Here is a 19,504-nt window from a genome sequence, read left to right as displayed (position 1 = left end):
CCAATCCATCCCTCATCCCAGAGATTGCTAAGGTTCGCAGTCAGACCTGCTAGTTCCAATGCCTCCCATTCGGGCTGGCTTCTTCCCCCCGAATCTTCACAAAGCTGGTAGCGGAGGTAGTGGCCTACCTGAGAAGCCAAGGAATCGTGATTATACCATACATAGATGATTTCCTCCTGGTGGCAGGATCCGAAGAAGCACTCATTCGAGACAGAAACCAAACGATCACAATAATGGAGTTCCTCGGCTGGATTATCAACTGACAGAAGTCAGACCTGATACCAGAGAGCAGGAAGGTCTTCCTCGGAGTTCTCCTAGACTCAGGACGCAGGATATCCCTGCTGCCAAAAGAAAAGCAGGAGACAATTCAAGACAAAGTCGAAGACCTGTTGAAGCACCGCGCCTCCATAAGAGAGGCATGAAGGTTCTGGGCCTAATGAAGGCATGCATTCTGTGCGTCAGATGGGCTCCGTTCCATTCGAGACCCTTACAAAAGGAGATTCTCGCAATATGGGACCGGAGTCAGCCTTCAATCGACAAACCCATGAAGTTACCAGGGCCTGTGAAGAGATTGTTGCAGTGGTGGACACAGCCCAAAAACCTGCAGGTGGGCGTACTATGGACCACCACTCCATACATAGTAGTCACTACAGACGCCAGCACGTGGGGATGGGGAGCCCACGTAGAAGGGAAGATCTTTCAAGGAAGGATGGCCAGAAGACAACAGAAACAAATCCTCCAACTTCAGGGAATGTTATGTGGTCTGGGAAACCCTGAGGCGAAACCGGACTATCCTGAAGAATCAATATGTCCAAATATTGTCCGACAACGTGACAGCGGTTTCGTTCCTGAAGCACCAGGGAGGTCCCAGGCATCGACCACACCAAGCCCTAGCGGAGAGAATATTTTACTGGGCAGAGGCAATAATACTCTCAGTAACCGCAATTCACCTGGAGGGTTCCCAGAACGTGGTAGCGGACTACCTAAGCAGACAACAGGTCTGCCCGACAGAGTGGGAGCTGAACGAGGAGATATTCCACCAACTGTGTCAGCGTTGAGGGACCCCCAGAATAGACCTATTCGCAAACCGGAAAAACTCAAAGGTCTCCAGATTCTACTCCCTGAACTCGGCGGACCATCCGGAAGGTATAGATGCCCTGAGCCAGGTCTGGGAAGAACCCCTCTCTTACTCATTCCCACCAGTGGCACTCATCCCGGCGGTACTCAGGAAGATCCGCGAGGACCCCGCAAAGGTGATTATGGTCGTCCCATACTGGCTGAGAAGAAGCTGGTTTCCCCAGCTGGGGGCCATGGCAGTGGAAAGCACAGTAGAGCTCCCTCTGAAAAAAGATGTCATCCACCAGGGCCCGATCCGCCACCCGAATCCAGCAAGATTTCACCTCTCGGCTTGGATCCTGAAAGGAACATCCTGAAGGCAAAGGGCTTATCAGATCAGGTCATAGCTACCCTACAGGCCAGCAGGAAGCCGGTTACATCCGCAGTATACCTAAAGATGTGGAAGTGGTTCTGTCTGGAGGGTGGCAGGTCCGACTTTGTGGAAGGTACCCCTGACCTCCCTAGCGTCCTAAGTTTCCTACAGTCGGGGTTTAATAAAGGCCTTAAGCCCAGCACTTTAAAGGTCCAGTTTTCAGCCCTGAGCTCCTTCTTTGATTACCCTCTGGCTTCTCATTCTTGGGTAATAAGGTTCATAAGGGCCACGCAACGTCTACGCCCTATGATCAGGCAGCTCACCCCGACTTGGGACCTAAACTTGGTCCTCAGATCCCTATGTAGGAATCCCTATGTCCCCAGTGAAGAGATGTCCATCTCGACTCTCACTCGGAAGACGGCTTTTCTCGTAGCCATCACCACGGCTAAAAGAATCGGGGAAATCCAGACCCTGTCCACCAGAGACCCATATCTCCAAATCAGAGAAGACCGTATAATCCTGAGATTAGACCCGGCATTTATTCCGAAGGTAGCCTCTTGCCAAAATTTAAACCAGGAGATAGTGTTACCATCCTTCTGTGACAACCCCCGTAATGAGAAGGAACAGAGTCTCCACTCACTGGATGTGAGACGTGCCGTTATAGACTACCTAGAGGCCACCAACAGTTGGCGTATTGACCCAAACCTGTTCATCCTTTTTGGGGATAAAAACAAGGGAAAAAGCCTCTAAGGCATCCATCGCAAGATGGATTACTTCAGTAATCTCAAACGCCTACCAATCTGAAGGCGCCAACCCGCCAAATACTCTAAAGGCCAACTCTACAAGGGCAGTATCGGCCTCTTGGTCCGAGCGAGCGGACGCCTCGGTGGATCAAATCTGTAGAGCAGCAACCTGGGCCAGACTTGACACATTCTGCAAGCACTACAAGCTTGATGTGCTATCTTGGCAACAGACCGCATTTGGGAGAAAGGTTCTCCAGGCGGTAATCCCACCCTGAGGAGGTGCTTTGGTACTCTCCGTGGTGCTGTCAGGTGGATGTCCTGGAAAATAAGTATTAGACCTACCGGTAATGATGTTTCCTGGAGTCCATCCTGACAGCACGGGTAGTTTCCTCCCTGTTCACGTTATGTCATATGCTGTAATATGTTTTTTACATTAAAGTGTTATTTGCATTATCCACGCTGTGGTACTCGCTAAATCACTGAGGGAAGGGGTGGGACGGGACCTTTTAACCTCTCGTGTGCTTTCCTGTCCCTGTAAGGAGGAGGAGGACGTCCTCCATGGTGCTGTCAGGATGGGCTCCTGGAAACTTCATTACCGGTAGGTCTAATACCTATTTTCTACTACGCCTCATTAGGGGACACAGGACCATGGGTGTTATGCTGCTGCCATTAGGACGACACTAACTGAACATAGAAAGATTAACTCCTCTGCAGTATACACCCTCCTGCTGGTTGAAATTGAACCAGTTCGGTAACAAAGTAGTAAGCGCTTTCAACAACTAACAAGAAGAAACTATGTCAAAACTAAGAATGAAAACAAGCCATTAGGCTAACGGGGTGGGTGCTGTGTCCCTCAATGATTGGCTCGGAGAAAAGGATTTTACGGTGAGTGCACAAAAATCCCTATTTCTCCTGCACCTCATTGAGGGACACAGGACCATGGGATGTCCTAATGCAGTCCCTGGGTTGGGAGCAACACAATTGTCAATATCCCATATACCACCAAATTACAAATGTACTGCCGATTGCAGAATTCGCCTGCCAAGTGCTGCATCTGCAGAGGCCTGAGAATGTATGTTGTAGTGTTTTGTAAAAGTATGCAAGCTGGACCAAGTCGCAGCTTTGCAGACTTGTTCTGCTGATGCCTGGTGCCGAATCGCCCTAGAGGTGCCCACTGACCAAGTGGAGAGCGCCTTAATCCCAGCTGGGACGGGTGTGCCCCTGACATGGTAGGACTCCTGAATAGCCAAGTGAATCCACTTTTCTAGTGTAACCTTTGAAGCGGCTAGGCCCTTCCTATGCCCCTCTGGAAGCACGAACAGGGTATCTGACCTGCGGAAAGATGCTGTCAGCGAGATGTGTAAGAGCTCTAATCACATCCAGAGAGTGAAGAGCCTTCTCAATATGATGGACTGGTGCCGGACAGAATGAGGACAAAACAATATACTCGTTGAGTAGCTTGGTGTCTGTAGGAGACACCCAACGTTTTTATTCTCACTTTTAGTTTTTTCTGTAAATTTTTATTTTTTAATTAACAGAGTGAAGGAGCGAAGGATCCTTTCAAGGGTCAGATTTCCCCCGAATCATGAACAGGTGAGAACGCGGAGTGTTGCCTCCCTGTACCCTCTCCTGCGACGACTGGATCATGCCTGAACTCACTATAGGGGCGATGGTTCCTTCACGGTTCCGGTCTCCCCACACCAGCAAAAGACTTGAGACCCGGAAGGTGCCCAGAGGCCACCTACTGCAGCCACCGACACCAGTGAGCTTAACCCCCCTGAGTGGACTGCGTCGCTGTCACGGTCTATGGCTTCCCTGGCCAAAGCAATAGACTGTCTGGGGCCCCTCTTTAAGTCAGAACATCAGTTTGCCGGCTGCGGAAGGCTCTTGCAACGGTCAGGAACCGTCCACCTGCAGAGGTCGTACTCGGTGAAAGGGGTCTTAGGTTTCTAGAAAAAGGACCCATGACCCGTCCCCCTATCGTGCTCGTGCTTCGGCGTCCGCAAGTTCACTTTCTCGCTCCCCCTCTCCTGAGGTTTGCAGCGGACATGATTCCGAATATGAGTCTGATGCGTCCTTAGTCCAGGACTCGCAGAATTATCGAGGCGCTTGATTTCCTTATTGAGTCGGTTAACAAGACTGAGGGGGAGAACAAGGAATCTATATCGCTCCGGAGCACGTAGTGTCTTTTAAGAAGACTAAACGTTCTCTTAGAGTGGTTGGCAATCACCCTGAGTTTAAAGACATTGTCCAGAGACATGGGGACCGGCCAGATAAACGGTTCACAGGTCAGAAGCCTATTGAGTCGAGAGATCCCTTTGCTCCGGATCTAATGAAGGATTGGCTACAGTCACCTTCAGTGGACCCTCCTTTATCGCGTCTCACATCCAAAACGCTCCTATCCTTGTCTGATGGTTCCTCAGTCAAAAACCCCACTGACCCGTCAAATTGACTACCTTGCTCGGTCAGTCTTTGAGGCCTCTGGAGCGGCGCTATTTCCATCCTTTGCTGCGACCTAGGTGGCTAAGGCTATGGTCACTTAGGCTAGGTCCATACTGCATTAAACCATAGCGTTGACGGGCTGCGTTAACGCTATAGCATAACGCGATCGCGTTATGCTATACCGCTAGTGCAGATGCTTCATCTGTGCTACGGGTGACGGACCCTCAGACGCTGCAGCCCGCGTCCTAGGGTCCATCACTGAATGACGGCACATCGCTAATGCATGCCGACTATATCATGTGTTGGTGATGCGCCCGATAATGGAGGTTAATGGCAGCGTTAACGGATTGTGTTACACCGCGTTAGGTGGCACCTGCAGCAGGATGGCCATGCACGAAGTGGGTCACATCCTCCGATGAGCCGAGAGGAACTATTTGGTCATCTCGGCAGTCCACATCCAGGGCGTAGAGAATTGGGCGGCAGACTTTCTCAGTCCGCCAGGGCCTCGCCTCGGGAGAGTGGTCTTTTCATTCGGAGGTCTTTCAGCAGATTTGTCGTCACTCGGGGACTCCGGATGTGGATCCGATGGCCTCAAGGCTAAACAACAAGGTTCCCCAGTTCATTGCTCGCTCACACGATCCAGTCACCATTGGAGCGGATGCCCTGGTTCTTCCATGGCATCAGTTCCGGCTTCCATATGTATTTCCCCCCACTCCCCTTCTGAGGATTATCAAAAAGATCAGAGCAGAGGGGATACCAGTGATTCTGGTCGCGTTGGACATGGTACGCGGTAGTACAACTAGTTGCCGATGTTCCCTGGTGACTGCCAGATCACATATCTACTTTCGCAGGGCCCGAATTACCACCAGAACTCCGGGGCACCTTTCTTTAACGGCGTGGCCATTGAATCCTGGGTTCTAGCTCAAGCAGGATTCTCTCGTGAAGTGATCTCCACCATGATTAGTGCTAGGAAGCAAGCGTCAATGCTCATTTATCATCGCACCTGGAGAACTTTCTTATGGTGTAAGGACTGTGGATGATCTCCTATTGTGTTGTCCATTCCTTCCATCTTGGAATTTCTGCAATCCGGATTGGCGTCAGGTCTTGCGCTTAGCTCGCTCAAAGGACAAATTTCAGCTTTATCAGTTCTGTTCCAATGCAGGATTGCCACCAGATTACAAGTGAATACACTCATTCAGGGTGTTTCCCATGTGGCGCCTCCCTATAAGATTCAGTTGGAACCATGGGACCTTAATTTGGTTTTCAGAGTTCTACAGGAGGCTCCTTTCGAGCCTCTGCAGGACGTATCGCTAACCTTTTTTTCTTGGAAGGTGGTTTTCCTAGTCGTGATCACGTCAATCAAGCGGGTCTCTGAGTTGGCGGCCTGTCCTGCCGACCTCCGTTCCTGATTTTTCATCAACACAAGGCAGTCATGAGGACGTCCCCATCTTTTCTGCCGAAAGTTTCCTTCTTTCATCTCAACGAGTATATTGTTTTGTCCTCATTCTGTCCGGCACCAGTCCATCATTCCATCATATTGAGAAGGCTCTTCACCCTCTGGACGTGGTTAGAGCTCTTAGATGGCACGTCTCGCGGACAGCGTCTTTCCGCAGGTCAGATACCCTGTTTGTGCTTCCAGAGGGGCATAGGAAGGGCCTAGCTGCTTCAAAGGTTACAGTAGCCAAGTGGATTCACTTGGCTATTCAGGAGTTCTACCGTGTCAGGGGCACACCCGTCCCAGCAGGGATTAAGGCACTCTCCACTTGGTCAGTGAGCACCTCTTGGGCCATTCGGCACCAGGCATCAGCAGAACAAGTCTGCAAAGCTGCGACTTGGTCCAGCTTGCATACTTTTACAAAACACTACAACATACATTCTCAGGCCTTTGCAGATGCAGCACTTGGCAGGCGAATTCTGCAATCGGCAGTACATTTGTAATTTGGTGGTACATGGGGTATTGACAATTGTGTTGCTCCCAACCCGGGACTGCTTTAGGACGTCCCAAGGTCCTGTGTCCCCCAATGAGATGCAGGGGAAATAGGGATTTTTGTGCACTCACCATAAAATCCTTTTCTCCGAGCCAATCATTGAGGGACACAGCACCCACCTGTTAGGCTAATGGCTTGTTTTCGTTCTTAGTTTTGACATAGTTTCTTCTTGTTAGTTGTTGAAAGCTCTTACTACTTTGTTACCGAACTGGTTCAATTTCAACCAGCAGGAGGGTGTATACTGCAGAGGATACAGGGAAGATGTATATCTTTGTACTGTGTTAGCCAGTAGATAGAAAAATATTCAGGATTGAGAGTCCTCAGTAGTTGATACCTTTTAATGGCTAACTGAAAAGATGGTAACACATTGCAAGCTTTCGAGACTACTCAGGTCTCTTCATCAGGCTAGACTAATACAAAATCTGAAGAGTCACATATTTATGCACAATACAGCCTAGAAAAAATGCAATAGATAAGACAAGTGACGTGAAGCAGAACTATCAATATGGGAGAGGGAGAAACATAAATATAAACATTGGACCAGTTCATAGATAAGGAGTCCGGATGTTTTATGGTCCTCTGATTGGGGTCTAGTTCTGTGTTGTGATGCCCCCACACGGTTTTAAAAGGAAATTCCTTAATTGATGTAAAAAGACATAAATCCATGCGACACATTCATTCCAGCACTGAGAGTGTCAAAGTTCGTCATAAATTTGTACTCCCAAACTCGTCTCTCTCTCTGAGAATTGAAGTTACCTTTCAATACCAGTAATTTCATACCAACGCTGCTGTGATCAGGGATACAGAAATGTTTTGCCACAGGTAGATCCATTCTTTTTTCTCTTATTGTGTGACGATGAGCATTCATCCTTGTTCTAAGCTTTTGCCCTGTCTCCCCCACATACATACCCCCAGTTGGACATTTAGTACAAATAATTAAGTACACCACATTAGATGTAATGCAGCTGAAAGTACCTGCGATCTTGTAGTCCTGATGTGAGTTGGGGATCTTTATCTTGTCCGTGGTCATTATAAATGGACAGGTTTTACATTTTTTCTGGTTGCAAGGAAAGGTTCCTGCAGTTGTTGTAGAGGACAGGGAGCTTCTGACAATGATGCTTCTTAAATTTGGGGGCTGCCTAAAACACAGCAGTGGGGGGTCTGGAAAAATGGATTTCAATCGGGCATCTTTTTGTAGTAAAGGTTGTAATTTCCGTGCAGCTCCCCTTAGCACCTCCAGATTTGGGTTGTAGGTGACTACTAGAGGCACTCGGTTATTTTCTTCTTTAGCTTTGTAATTTAGCAGGTGATTCCTTGACAATCTGGTGGCTCTTGTAATTTGGTTTTCAATTGTTCTTGGATGGTAACCTTGATTCAAAAAGGTCTTTTTGAGGCGACCAAGGTGTTTGTCTCTGTCCATGGGGTTGGAACATATACGATTGTATCTGATGGCTTGGCTATAGATCAGTGGTCCCCAACCTTTTTTGCACCAGGGACCGGCTTGAACCAAGACCATTCTTCCATGGCCCGGCAGGGCGGGGATGGAGGTGTGACAGGGGCGGGGCTTTGGTCATAAGGGGGCGAGGCTATGGACGCGGTTGTAGTTTAGCAGTGCATATTTATCATTTAATTATAACATTTTTAATGTGACTCAACTCACCATAGGTTTTGAATGAGTGGGAGCACCTGGCTTGTTTCTCTGTTTCAGTGGGAGCACTGGGCTACTTCTACTGATGACCGTCACTGCTAATGATGATTGGAACCTACAAGGAAATGGAGCATTGAGCACTTAAGAACAATTGTACTGGAGTACTGTACATGCTGATTATTTTCTAATCATCAGAAAATGTATGTGTGGTCCCCCCCCATCCAGCTCTGTGTGGCTCCCCCTGTTGTATGCATGGCTCCCCTGTCCCATCCTGTATCCCATATGTTGTATGGCTCTGCTCCCACTCTCCCTCCCTTGTATATATGGCTCCGTTCCCACTCTCCCTCCCCTGTATATATGGCTCCGCTCCCACTCTCCCTCCCTTGTATATATGGCTCTGCTCCCACTCTCCCTCCCTTGTATATATGGCTCCGCTCCCACTCTCCCTCCCTTGTATATATGGCTCCGCTCCCACTCTCCCTCCCCTGTATATATGGCTCCGCTCCCACTCTCCCTCCCCTGTGTATATGGCTCCGCTCCCACTCTCCCTCCCCTGTATATATGGCTCCGCTCCCACCCTCCCTCCCTTGTATATATGGCTCCGCTCCCACTCTCCCTCCCTTGTATATATGGCTCCGCTCCCACTCTCCCTCCCCTGTATATATGGCTCCGCTCCCACTCTCCCTCCCCTGTGTATATGGCTCCGCTCCCACTCTCCCTCCCCTGTATATATGGCTCCGCTCCCACTCTCCCTCCCTTGTATATATGGCTCCGCTCCCACTCTCCCTCCCCTGTATATATGGCTCCGCTCCCACTCTCCCTCCCCTGTGTACATGGCTCCGCTCCCACTTTCCCTCCCCTGTATATATGGCTCCGCTCCCATTCTCCCTCCCTTGTATATATGGCTCCGCTCCCACTCTCCCTCCCCTGTATATATGGCTCCGCTCCCACTCTCCCTCCCCTGTATATATGGCTCCGCTCCCACTCTCCCTCCCCTGTATATATGGCTCCGCTCCCACTCTCCCTCCCTTGTATATATGGCTCCGCTCCCACTCTCCCTCCCCTGTATATATGGCTCCGCTCCCACTCTCCCTCCCCTGTATATATGGCTCCGCTCCCATTCTCCCTCCCTTGTATATATGGCTCCGCTCCCATTCTCCCTCCCTTGTATATATGGCTCCGCTCCCACTCTCCCTCCCTTGTATATATGGCTCCGCTCCCATTCTCCCTCCCCTGTATATATGGCTCCGCTCCCATTCTCCCTCCCCTGTATATATGGCTCTGCTCCCATTCTCCCTCCCCTGTATATATGGCTCCGCTCCCATTCTCCCTCCCCTGTATATATGGCTCCGCTCCCACTCTCCCTCCCCTGTATATATGGCTCCGCTCCCATTCTCCCTCCCCTGTATATATGGCTCTGCTCCCATTCTCCCTCCCCTGTATATATGGCTCCGCTCCCATTCTCCCTCCCCTGTATATATGGCTCCGCTCCCACTCTCCCTCCCCTGTATATATGGCTCCGCTCCCATTCTCCCTCCCCTGTATATATGGCTCTGCTCCCATTCTCCCTCCCCTGTATATATGGCTCCGCTCCCATTCTCCCTCCCTTATGGCTCCGCTCGGCTCCCCCATCCTCCCCATCATACTTACCCTCACGTCGCTGACCTTCCTTCCCGTCGCTGCACGTCCCTGCATCTCGCGGCGCTTCAGCTTCTTCCTGTGCGGAGCGGTCACGTGATACCGCTCATTAAGGTCTATGAATATGGACGCCACGCCTATGGGAGATGAGTGGCGTCCATATTCATGACCTTAAATGAGCGGTAGCACGTGACCGCTCAGCGCTGGATGAAGCCGCCGCGGGATGCAGGGTGAGTATCAGCTGCTGCACCGCCCCCCCGGCTCCCCTTGTGTCCGCGGACCGGCAAGGGCACTGCAACGGCCCGGTGCTGGGCCGCGGACCGGCGGTTGGGGACCCCTGCTATAGATAATAGAGTTCTTTATGTGTTTTGGATGGAAACTGTCCCATTTAAGGTATGTTGGACGGTCGATTGGCTTCTGATACAGGGATGTCTCTATTTCATTGTTTTTTAGCTTAATGATGGTGTCCAAAAAATTAATCTCAGTACTGGAGTAGTTGAGTGTTAAATTGATGGTGGGATGAAATTGATTAAACTGTTCGTGGAACGTCTTTAGCTGTTGCTCAGACTCCGTCCAGATGATTAAAATATCAATGATATCAAATGATATTACCACCAGATTGTCAAGGAATCACCTGCTAAATTACAAAGCTAAAGAAGAAAATAACCGAGTGCCTCTAGTAGTCACCTACAACCCAAATCTGGTGGTGCTAAGGGGAGCTGTACGGAAATTACAACCTTTACTACAAAAAGATGCCCGATTGAAATCCATTTTTCCAGACCCCCCACTGCTGTGTTTTAGGCAGCCCCCAAATTTAAGAAGCATCATTGTCAGAAGCTCCCTGTCCTCTACAACAACTGCAGGAACCTTTCCTTGCAACCAGAAAAAATGTAAAACCTGTCCATTTATAATGACCACGGACAAGATAAAGATCCCCAACTCACATCAGGACTACAAGATCGCAGGTACTTTCAGCTGCATTACATCTAATGTGGTGTACTTAATTATTTGTACTAAATGTCCAACTGGGGGTATGTATGTGGGGGAGACAGGGCAAAAGCTTAGAACAAGGATGAATGCTCATCGTCACACAATAAGAGAAAAAAGAATGGATCTACCTGTGGCAAAACATTTCTGTATCCCTGATCACAGCAGCGTGGATATGAAATTACTGGTATTGAAAGGTAACTTCAATTCTCAGAGAGAGAGACGAGTTTGGGAGTACAAATTTATGACGAACTTTGACACTCTCAGTGCTGGAATGAATGTGTCGCATGGATTTATGTCTTTTTACATCAATTAAGGAATTTCCTTTTAAAACCGTGTGGGGGCATCACAACACAGAACTAGACCCCAATCAGAGGACCATAAAACATCCGGACTCCTTATCTATGAACTGGTCCAATGTTTATATTTATGTTTCTCCCTCTCCCATATTGATAGTTCTGCTTCACGTCACTTGTCTTATCTATTGCATTTTTTCTAGGCTGTATTGTGCATAAATATGTGACTCTTCAGATTTTGTATTAGTCTAGCCTGATGAAGAGACCTGAGTAGTCTCAAAAGCTTGCAATGTGTTACCATCTTTTCAGTTAGCCATTAAAAGGTATCAACTACTGAGGACTCTCAATCCTGAATATTTTTCTACTGCAGAGGAGGAGTTCATCTTTCTATGTTCACTTAGTGTCCTCCTAGTGGCAGCAGCATAACACCCATGGTCCTGTGTCCCCCAATGATTGGCTTGGAGAAAAGGATTTTACGTTGAGCACACAAAGATCCCTATTTTTCTTATCTTGCCGGTCAGACCGGGGGCTTATCTACAGCATTTTAGAATGCTGTAGACAAGCCCTGAAAGGCAGTGGCTGCATCTTATAGCGGCCAAAAGAGGTGACAGGTTCCCTTTTAAGAGGTTAATAATCTAATTGACCACTTCGAACCATGTCTAGCGGGTTTTTTCTCTATACAATATCAGGACAAATGTGGCATTTTTACAGCAGTTTGCAATGGAATAAAAACTCATGATCAGCTTTGTGTTCGTACATTCATAGTTGCTAAAAGAGATCGAGTAGACAAGCTTGGGAGATGTAATTAACTTATAATAGATTAAATCTTCCTTCTGTTGAGGTTTCCGTGGGCTATTTTTCTGTCCTACTTGACTTTAACAGAAACCATTGCAATGCAGATATGAACGGAGCCAAGTAGAGAATCTTAAAGGGTTCTTAGTTTCACACGCTCGCCTCTTCATTTCCTGATGGCTGAGCCACTGCCTTAAAGTGCCAGTTCTCTGATACTGTTAGCAGAGGCAGCTTTGCTTTTTCTGCATCGATTCAGCCAGTTGGCTTCAGTTGGGACTTAAAAACTTTATGGCAAACACCTTGCAAGCCTCTTTCAAATTCCCTTAGTTTTTAACAAGAGAAGAGTTTTAATGAGGGGTAAATTGCATAGTTGCTGGACATAGAGACGAGATTCTCTGGTAAGGTGTTGGGAGTTGGGAAGGGGGGATAGGAGGGAGGGTGAATTGGTTACATGGAAAAGGTATGACTTAATAATTCTGTATGGATTTGATATATATGCTGTATCTGATATGTGCTGTCACCATTGGAAAGTGTATGTAACCATGGTTTGTTTGTTTGTTTTTAAATAAAAAAAGATCTGATTTAAAAAAATTGCATAGTTGCTTGTTTTTATTAACACCTTGTGATTTTACCCATTTTTGATAACCTGAAATAACCCCTATAAGTGCAAAATATCTTTAATATGGTGTTAATGAAAAAAAATGTCTTAGAGCACGTTACAATTTCCACACTTGTTTCAATATTCCTTCAGATTTTGCTGAAAAACTTTTGAAGGAGTTGGAAAAATCCAAAGAACGATTTGAAGTCAAGATGATGTTTATGGACCTCATCTCCAGGCTGGTTGGAATCCATGAGGTGAGTTGCTGTTTATGCTGGTTTGTTAAAGAATGATTTTCCTGCTACTTTTTCAAAGTCACAAAAATCTGCGGGAGGAATACTGCATGAATGCCTTTTAAGCGGTTGCACACAGACAATTTTTCTTCATTCAGCCTTCAAAAAATTGGTCTACCTGTTTGGGACCCAGCTCAATGAGCCTCACTTGTGAGCCACTTTGGTGCACCAGATACATTCATTTGACATGTGACTATTACAGAAATGCAGAATAACGTCGGAGGACAATATATGACTAGAATTTTGTCACGATCGCCTTTTAAAGATATTCTCATTCTTGCTACAGCAAATCTTCTCTGAGCCTGCCATTTAAAATATGAGCCACTTGTTGGAGTGACCACATGGCAGGTTGAGATGGTTAGTTGCCTGAATGTATTGCATTCATGACCATGGTCTTCCTAGTGAGAGATGGCCTCTGCAGCATCTCTATTTTTTGATTGTTAGAACGGTTGCCATTTTTGGTTTAGTTGCCAAATTTGCCAACACCTGTCTTAATAAACTACAGATGGCAACCTTTTATTTAAAAAGAAATCTTTATATAGCATTTAATTATTTAAAACTTCTTAGCCATTAATTATATTTGTAATTTTTTTTTTTTTTTTTTGAGGTGTCTGACTTGATCCAGCAATTTAAAACAAATGTCTGTTAATCTCGATTGCTATATCTACATTCTAATATGTGTATACATTTGGTATACATAGTGTATTTGTTTGGAGTGAATGCGTCCATTTTTAGTGTTGGAAGCATTGCTAATAAGTTACAAAGTTTTGTAGTCTGGCATTGATTTGTACTGTTACTTATAATTTTGAAGTGCTTTCATAGACATTTGGATGGATTACCATAAATTGTTTTCTTTTGGTAGTATATTTTAATTATGACCAATACTTTCTTACAGCTATTTCTTTTTAACTTCTACCCATTTATACAAAGATTTCTGCAACCTCATCAAAGAGGTAAGCTGCCTTATTTTATTGTCTAATACATATTCTACAAATAGCAAAGCCTGCCATACAAATGCGACTAATGATCAGCCAACTGGTAAATCATATTACTTCATCATAATCCATGGCGTATCCCTTTTGAAACTAAGAATCAATTATGTTGTGCTCTTGTCCATAAACCCTATTTCATTGCCGAAACCTATCAAAATCAGTGAGTTTCGATTACCTTATTTCAAGTTGAAGCCTAACTTTAGTTTTATATAAGGATAGATGTATACAAATTGATAAATTTAATACACACCCATAGATTTGTATAATATTTCTAGATTACACAATTTGTTGTAGAATGTCTGCACATAAAATTGTCCACCATTTAGCCCATTGGCAACCGTTGCTCTACATGTCGAGTGGAAGTGCGCCATCACTGCATGGAGAGAGCTCGGGAGCTAAGCACACTCCATAAAGTCATCAAACACAGTCCACTTACGATGATTCAACCACCTCCAAACAGGCAATATGAACAATATCCCCACAAATGAATGGGGAAATAGAGGCATAGACTAAAACATTTTATTTAAGCATTTCTTAAAATGATTGACTCCCAAACAAGGAATCCTCATAGGTAAAAAACCAGGGTGTATAGAGGCCAGGCATATAATTGTGCCATCAAAATTACAATCATATAGATGCAGATATAGATCAAGATAATAATCCTGTATATGGCATAACAAACTGGCTAACAATAGAGTGCAACATGCACCTCTGATAGTGGCTATGAATCAGAACGTGTAGCGAACTAATCCTTGTAAATGCTGCTCTAATCCAAAAGGAAAACAATAGTGTCTCATGGCTACTACTTATAATGAAAAGTTCCTGGCTCCAAATCACCTGGGCATACCCCGACAGCACTGTTTCGCCTGACCGGCTTCCTCAAATAGTTTGTTATGCCACATACAGGATTATTATCTTGATATGCACATACATTTAAAGTGCACGGTGCATTGTTTACTCTTTTGATACATGTGTGTTTATATGGATTGTTAAACTCTAGAAATATTATATAAACTATCTTTGTATAGTGTTATTCTGCAACACCTTCTGGCTGTGAGCTGTTGGGAGCACTATATGTTGCATTACATTCTGCAGTTGGTCAGTCTAAGGGTGTGTGCATACGCTGCGGATTCTACTGCGGTGTACAGTACCATAATATCCTATGGATTTTAAAAACCGCTGTGCAGACGGTGCGGATTTTTCCGTGCGGTTTTCCTGCGGTTTCTAAACCGCAGAAAGAATTGACATGTCAATTCTTTCTGCAGATTCCGCTGCGGTTTGCCATCTCCTCCATTGTAGAGATGAAAAACCGCAGGCTAATCCGCAGGTATTTTGACCTGCAGATTTACCTGCGGATTTTACAAAATCCGCACCCCAATCCGCAGCGTGTGCACGTACCCTAATTTTTTTGATTCATGCAATTTTTTGCCATACATGTATTTTTCATAATGGGGCATGATGCACTTTATTACATTAGTTGGCCATTTACTGTGCATTTGCAATTATTGCTCATCTACATGTAGTCATTTATATCTATTCCAATTAGGATTATTACATTCATATAATCATTTGTATTATGTCTGGTACAATCAGGAATTACATTGATAATTTATATTGTAATATATAGGCACAAAGCACTTTAATTGTTATATATAATACTTTGTATATTCCTGAATTTATATCTGCATCTATATGATTGTAATTTTGATGGCACAATTATATGCCTGGTCTCTATACACCCTGGTTTTTTACCTATGAGGATTCCTTGCTTGGGAGTCAAATCATTTTAAGAAATGCTTAAATAAAATGTTTTAGTCTATATTGTGTCTATGCCTCTATTTTCCCATTCATTTGTGGGGATGTTGTTGTTCACACTCCATAAAGTGCTGTGTTGCATAGTGAGCACTCGAGTAGTGATGAACGAATGTGCTTGTATAAAGTGTTATCTGAGCATGCTCGTGTGCTAACCATTTGTCTTCAGCGTGCTCAAAAAATATGTTCGTGTCCTCGAAGCTGTTCGACAGCCGCAACACATGCAGGGATTGTCTGTTTGTTAGGTAATCCCTGCATATGTTGCAGCTGTCCAGACATGCAGCTGCAGGGACTCTAACATGTTATTTGAGCATGCCGAAGTCATTTGGTTAACACCCACGCATGCTCAGATAACACTTTATTCAAGCACGTTCGCTTATCACTACTCAAGAGTAACTGCTATGGTTGGAGCAAGACATTTAAGAGACGTCCGTTATGGTGGAGGTCACTCCAGTGCTCATCGGCAGTCCATGTGTGTCCGTGGATTGCTATGGGCGTACTAAAGGCCTCTGTGTCAACTATTGCTTTACACTATGAATTCCTTCCTGTGGGTAGGCTTCATCAGAGACTAGTAATTTTACAATAGGCTGCAATGATAGTTTTGCATAGCTTATCAATAATTATACATTCAATTTCTCTAAGGGGACTAATTAAAAATGTATTAAACATTAAAAACGCTTATAGAAACAAAAAAAAAATATCTGCATCTAAATCAACACATTTTGTTAAGCTGTGATTTAGTGAAGTCTAAAAATTAAAACTAAAAAAATTGATATTATGTGCATAATTGTTAGAGCTAATAAAATGTTAAGATTTGTCCTTTATGAAAAACATCAAAACGGTTATAAAAATTAATAGTGGTAAAAAAATGGTACAAAAGGAGATGGGGACGCAGTATGAACACCAAAATAGTATAAAAAACTACAGCTGATGAAGCCAAAAAACAAAACCTACAACTCTATTAACCCAAAAATAAAGTTATGCCTCTCAAAATATGGTGACTGATGGCAAATATTTTCTTGAAGTAAACACACAAAAAAAATTGAATTATATTTGGTATCTTCATAATCATACTTGTCCATAGAGCAAAGTTACCAGGTCATTTTTCATTTTTTCTTCGATTCCACCTCACTTGCAATTTTTTGCTGTTTCCAGTGTTATATGTAAAGTGAATATTGTCATTTAAAGCGACTACTTTTCCTGCACTAAAACAAGCCCTTATATGGCTATGTAGACTGAAAAATAAAAATAGCACATTTTGGAAGAAGAGGAGGAAAAAATGAAACCGCATGAATGAAAAACTGTTGCGTCCTTAAGGTCTTAAGGGAGGCTTCCAACTGTGAGGCATGGAGTCTATTGTCAGATCTTCCATTCTTCTCTAATATCTTATTTTCTTTTAATTAGAGGTGACCAGAATCCTTTTGTTTGCTGCTCATGCTACCCATCACCTAGTTCCTCCAGAGGTAATTTCTGATTCTTCCCATAACTGGAAATACGTGTTCGTATTACTAAGTGCAATATGTTTAATCATATTTATTTAGCGAGACAAAACATCATTCCAGCTAGTCACTTGAAAATTGCACTGAATTTTTAAAATTGTGCTCTTTTTGTTTGTGTTGGACCAGCAAAAATTCGTGTTCATTCCAGCAACAGGAAGAATGATGGCTTTGGCTCATGCAGTACTTTACCAATCGCTGTCCCTGCTCCTGCTTCTTGTATAGCAAGCATGTCTCTAGAACCTATTGCCTTAACATCTAGAGACTTTAGAAAGTCTTCCATGGAAATTTTTGTTGGCAGGCAAACTGATAAAGCAAAAATGATAACATGGGGCAGCACTTTTACGAGTCATCTGTGAATAGAAGCTTGGCAGCCGTGTTCATGGGTCAGATATAAGATTTCTCTTCCCATTACTGTAAAGCTAGAAATATTTATTTGAAATGTTCAAAGAAACAAGTAGCGGTACCAGACAACGAAGAAAGTCCCATGGACGGATGATAGACTCACCAATTTAGAGCTATAGCAGCTCATCAAACAGTGTTTGGTGCTCTGCATTAAATTTACAAAATTCCCAGAGTAGAAGTAAGAGCGTATGTGGCACTCCAGTTCAAAAAATGTGAAAGCCCTGACCCTTTGAAGCGTTGTTACACAAAACGGCCGTTGTCCACTCTTCTTCTCTCCGCATAACTCTGTAAGCTGCACGTCTTGTTAATGTCCAGATCCCACAGTATGGAATAAAAAACGTTTACGTTTTTTGAACTGGTCAGTGCCACATACATTCTTATATCTAGATATATTTAGTGTTTACTCACTTATATAATACCATCCTATTCCACAGTTCAGACATTATCAGAACTGTCCACATTGGTGCTCATAATCTAAATTCCCTGTCAGTATGTCTTTGGCGTGTGGGAGGAAACCAGAGAACCCAGAAGAAACCCACTCAAAAATGGGGAGAACATACTAATTGCACATGTACAGTACCCTTCATTAGTTTGGGCACACCAGTGAATGCAATGGTTTTCTTTGGTCTTATTGGAATGTGCACATTGTAGATTCAGACTGAAGACTGAAAAACCACAAAAGAACGCCTGAAACCAAGAATTAAAGAAAAACGTGAAACCAGAATGTGTTAAACCTTAGATTCCTCAAAGTAGCCACTTTTACTTTAATGACCGCTTAACAGACCCTTGGCATTCTCTCAAACAGCTTTATCTTGTTGTCACCTGGAGTGGCTTCCAGTGAACAGTTGTGCTTTGTTAACAGTGTTTGTGATCATCATATGCATTTTGCAGATGCTGCATTTGTACACAAGTGCATACAGTGCTTAACCCTATTCCACAACTGTTTAAAGGTAGAATATGGCAAGAACCACTTAACTAAAGCCTGGTAACCTCATTACTTTAAGACATGAACCTCAGTCATTTCTGAAAATTGCTAGAACCTTGAAGATATCCTCCAGTGCAGTAATGAAAATCATCAATTCCATGGATGAAACTACAGGTGATCCTCACAAAATTAGAATATCATCAAAAAGTTGATTTATTTCAGTACAAAAAGTGAATCTCATGTATTATATAGAGTCATTACTAACAGAGTGATCTATTTCAAGTGTTTATTTCTGTTAATGATGATTATGGCTTTCAGCCAATGGAAGCCCAAAAGTCATTATCTCAGTAAATTAGAATACTTTATAACACCCACTTGAAAAATGATTTTTAAAATCGGAAATGTTGGCTAACTGAAGTGTATGTTCAGTAAATGCACTCGGTACTTGGTTAGGGGCTCAATGCATCAATGCAGCATGGCATGGCGGCGATCAGCCTGTGGCACTGCTGAGGTGTTATGGAAGCCCAGGTTGCTTTGATAGCAGCCTTCAGCTTGTCTGCATTGACAACACCCTATAGTTTCTCTATGGTGTTAAGGTCAGGCAAGTTTGCTGGCCAATCAAGCACAGTGATACTGTTGTAAACCAGGTATTGGTACTTTGGTAGTGTGGACAGGTGCCTAGTCCCACTGGAGAATGAAATTTCCATCTCCAAAAAGCTTGTCGGCAGAGGGAAGCGAGAAGTGTTGTAAAATTTCCTGGTAGACGGCTGCGCTGACTTTGGTCTTGATAAAACACAGTGGACCTACACCAGCAGATGACATGGCTCCCCAAACCATCGCTGATTGTGGAAACTTCACACTAGACCTCAAGCAGCTTGGAATGTGTGCCTCTCCACTCTTTCTCCAGACTCTGGGACCTTGATTTCCAAAATGAATGCAAAATTTACTTTCGTCTGAAACCAGCACCTTGGACCACTGAGCAACAATCCAGTTCTTTTTACCTTGGCGCAGGTAAGATGC

The 19,504-nt window shown here is 44.5% G+C and overlaps 1 protein-coding gene across 3 annotated transcripts in view; it reads left to right on the top strand.

Annotated features, from left to right (window-relative positions):
* Positions 1-19,504, top strand: part of SDAD1 (SDA1 domain containing 1) — a 204,422-nt gene that overhangs the window by 45,624 nt on the left and 139,294 nt on the right. For all 3 annotated transcript variants that reach the window (XM_073541097.1, XM_073541116.1, XM_073541107.1), the window contains exons 11-13: positions 12,715-12,818; positions 13,750-13,807; positions 17,063-17,121. In XM_073541097.1, coding sequence (XP_073397198.1) covers positions 12,715-12,818; positions 13,750-13,807; positions 17,063-17,121 — 221 coding nt within the window. The remainder of the gene's footprint in view (positions 1-12,714; positions 12,819-13,749; positions 13,808-17,062; positions 17,122-19,504) is intronic.

The sequence above is a fragment of the Dendrobates tinctorius genome, unplaced genomic scaffold (assembly GCF_039654945.1).
Source record: "Dendrobates tinctorius isolate UK_male_01 unplaced genomic scaffold, ASM3965494v1 ptg000011l, whole genome shotgun sequence".
NCBI classification, from domain to species: Eukaryota; Metazoa; Chordata; class Amphibia; order Anura; family Dendrobatidae; genus Dendrobates; species Dendrobates tinctorius.
The sequence above is the reverse complement of the archived record's forward strand: the minus strand, read 5'-3'. Positions and strand labels throughout refer to the sequence as shown.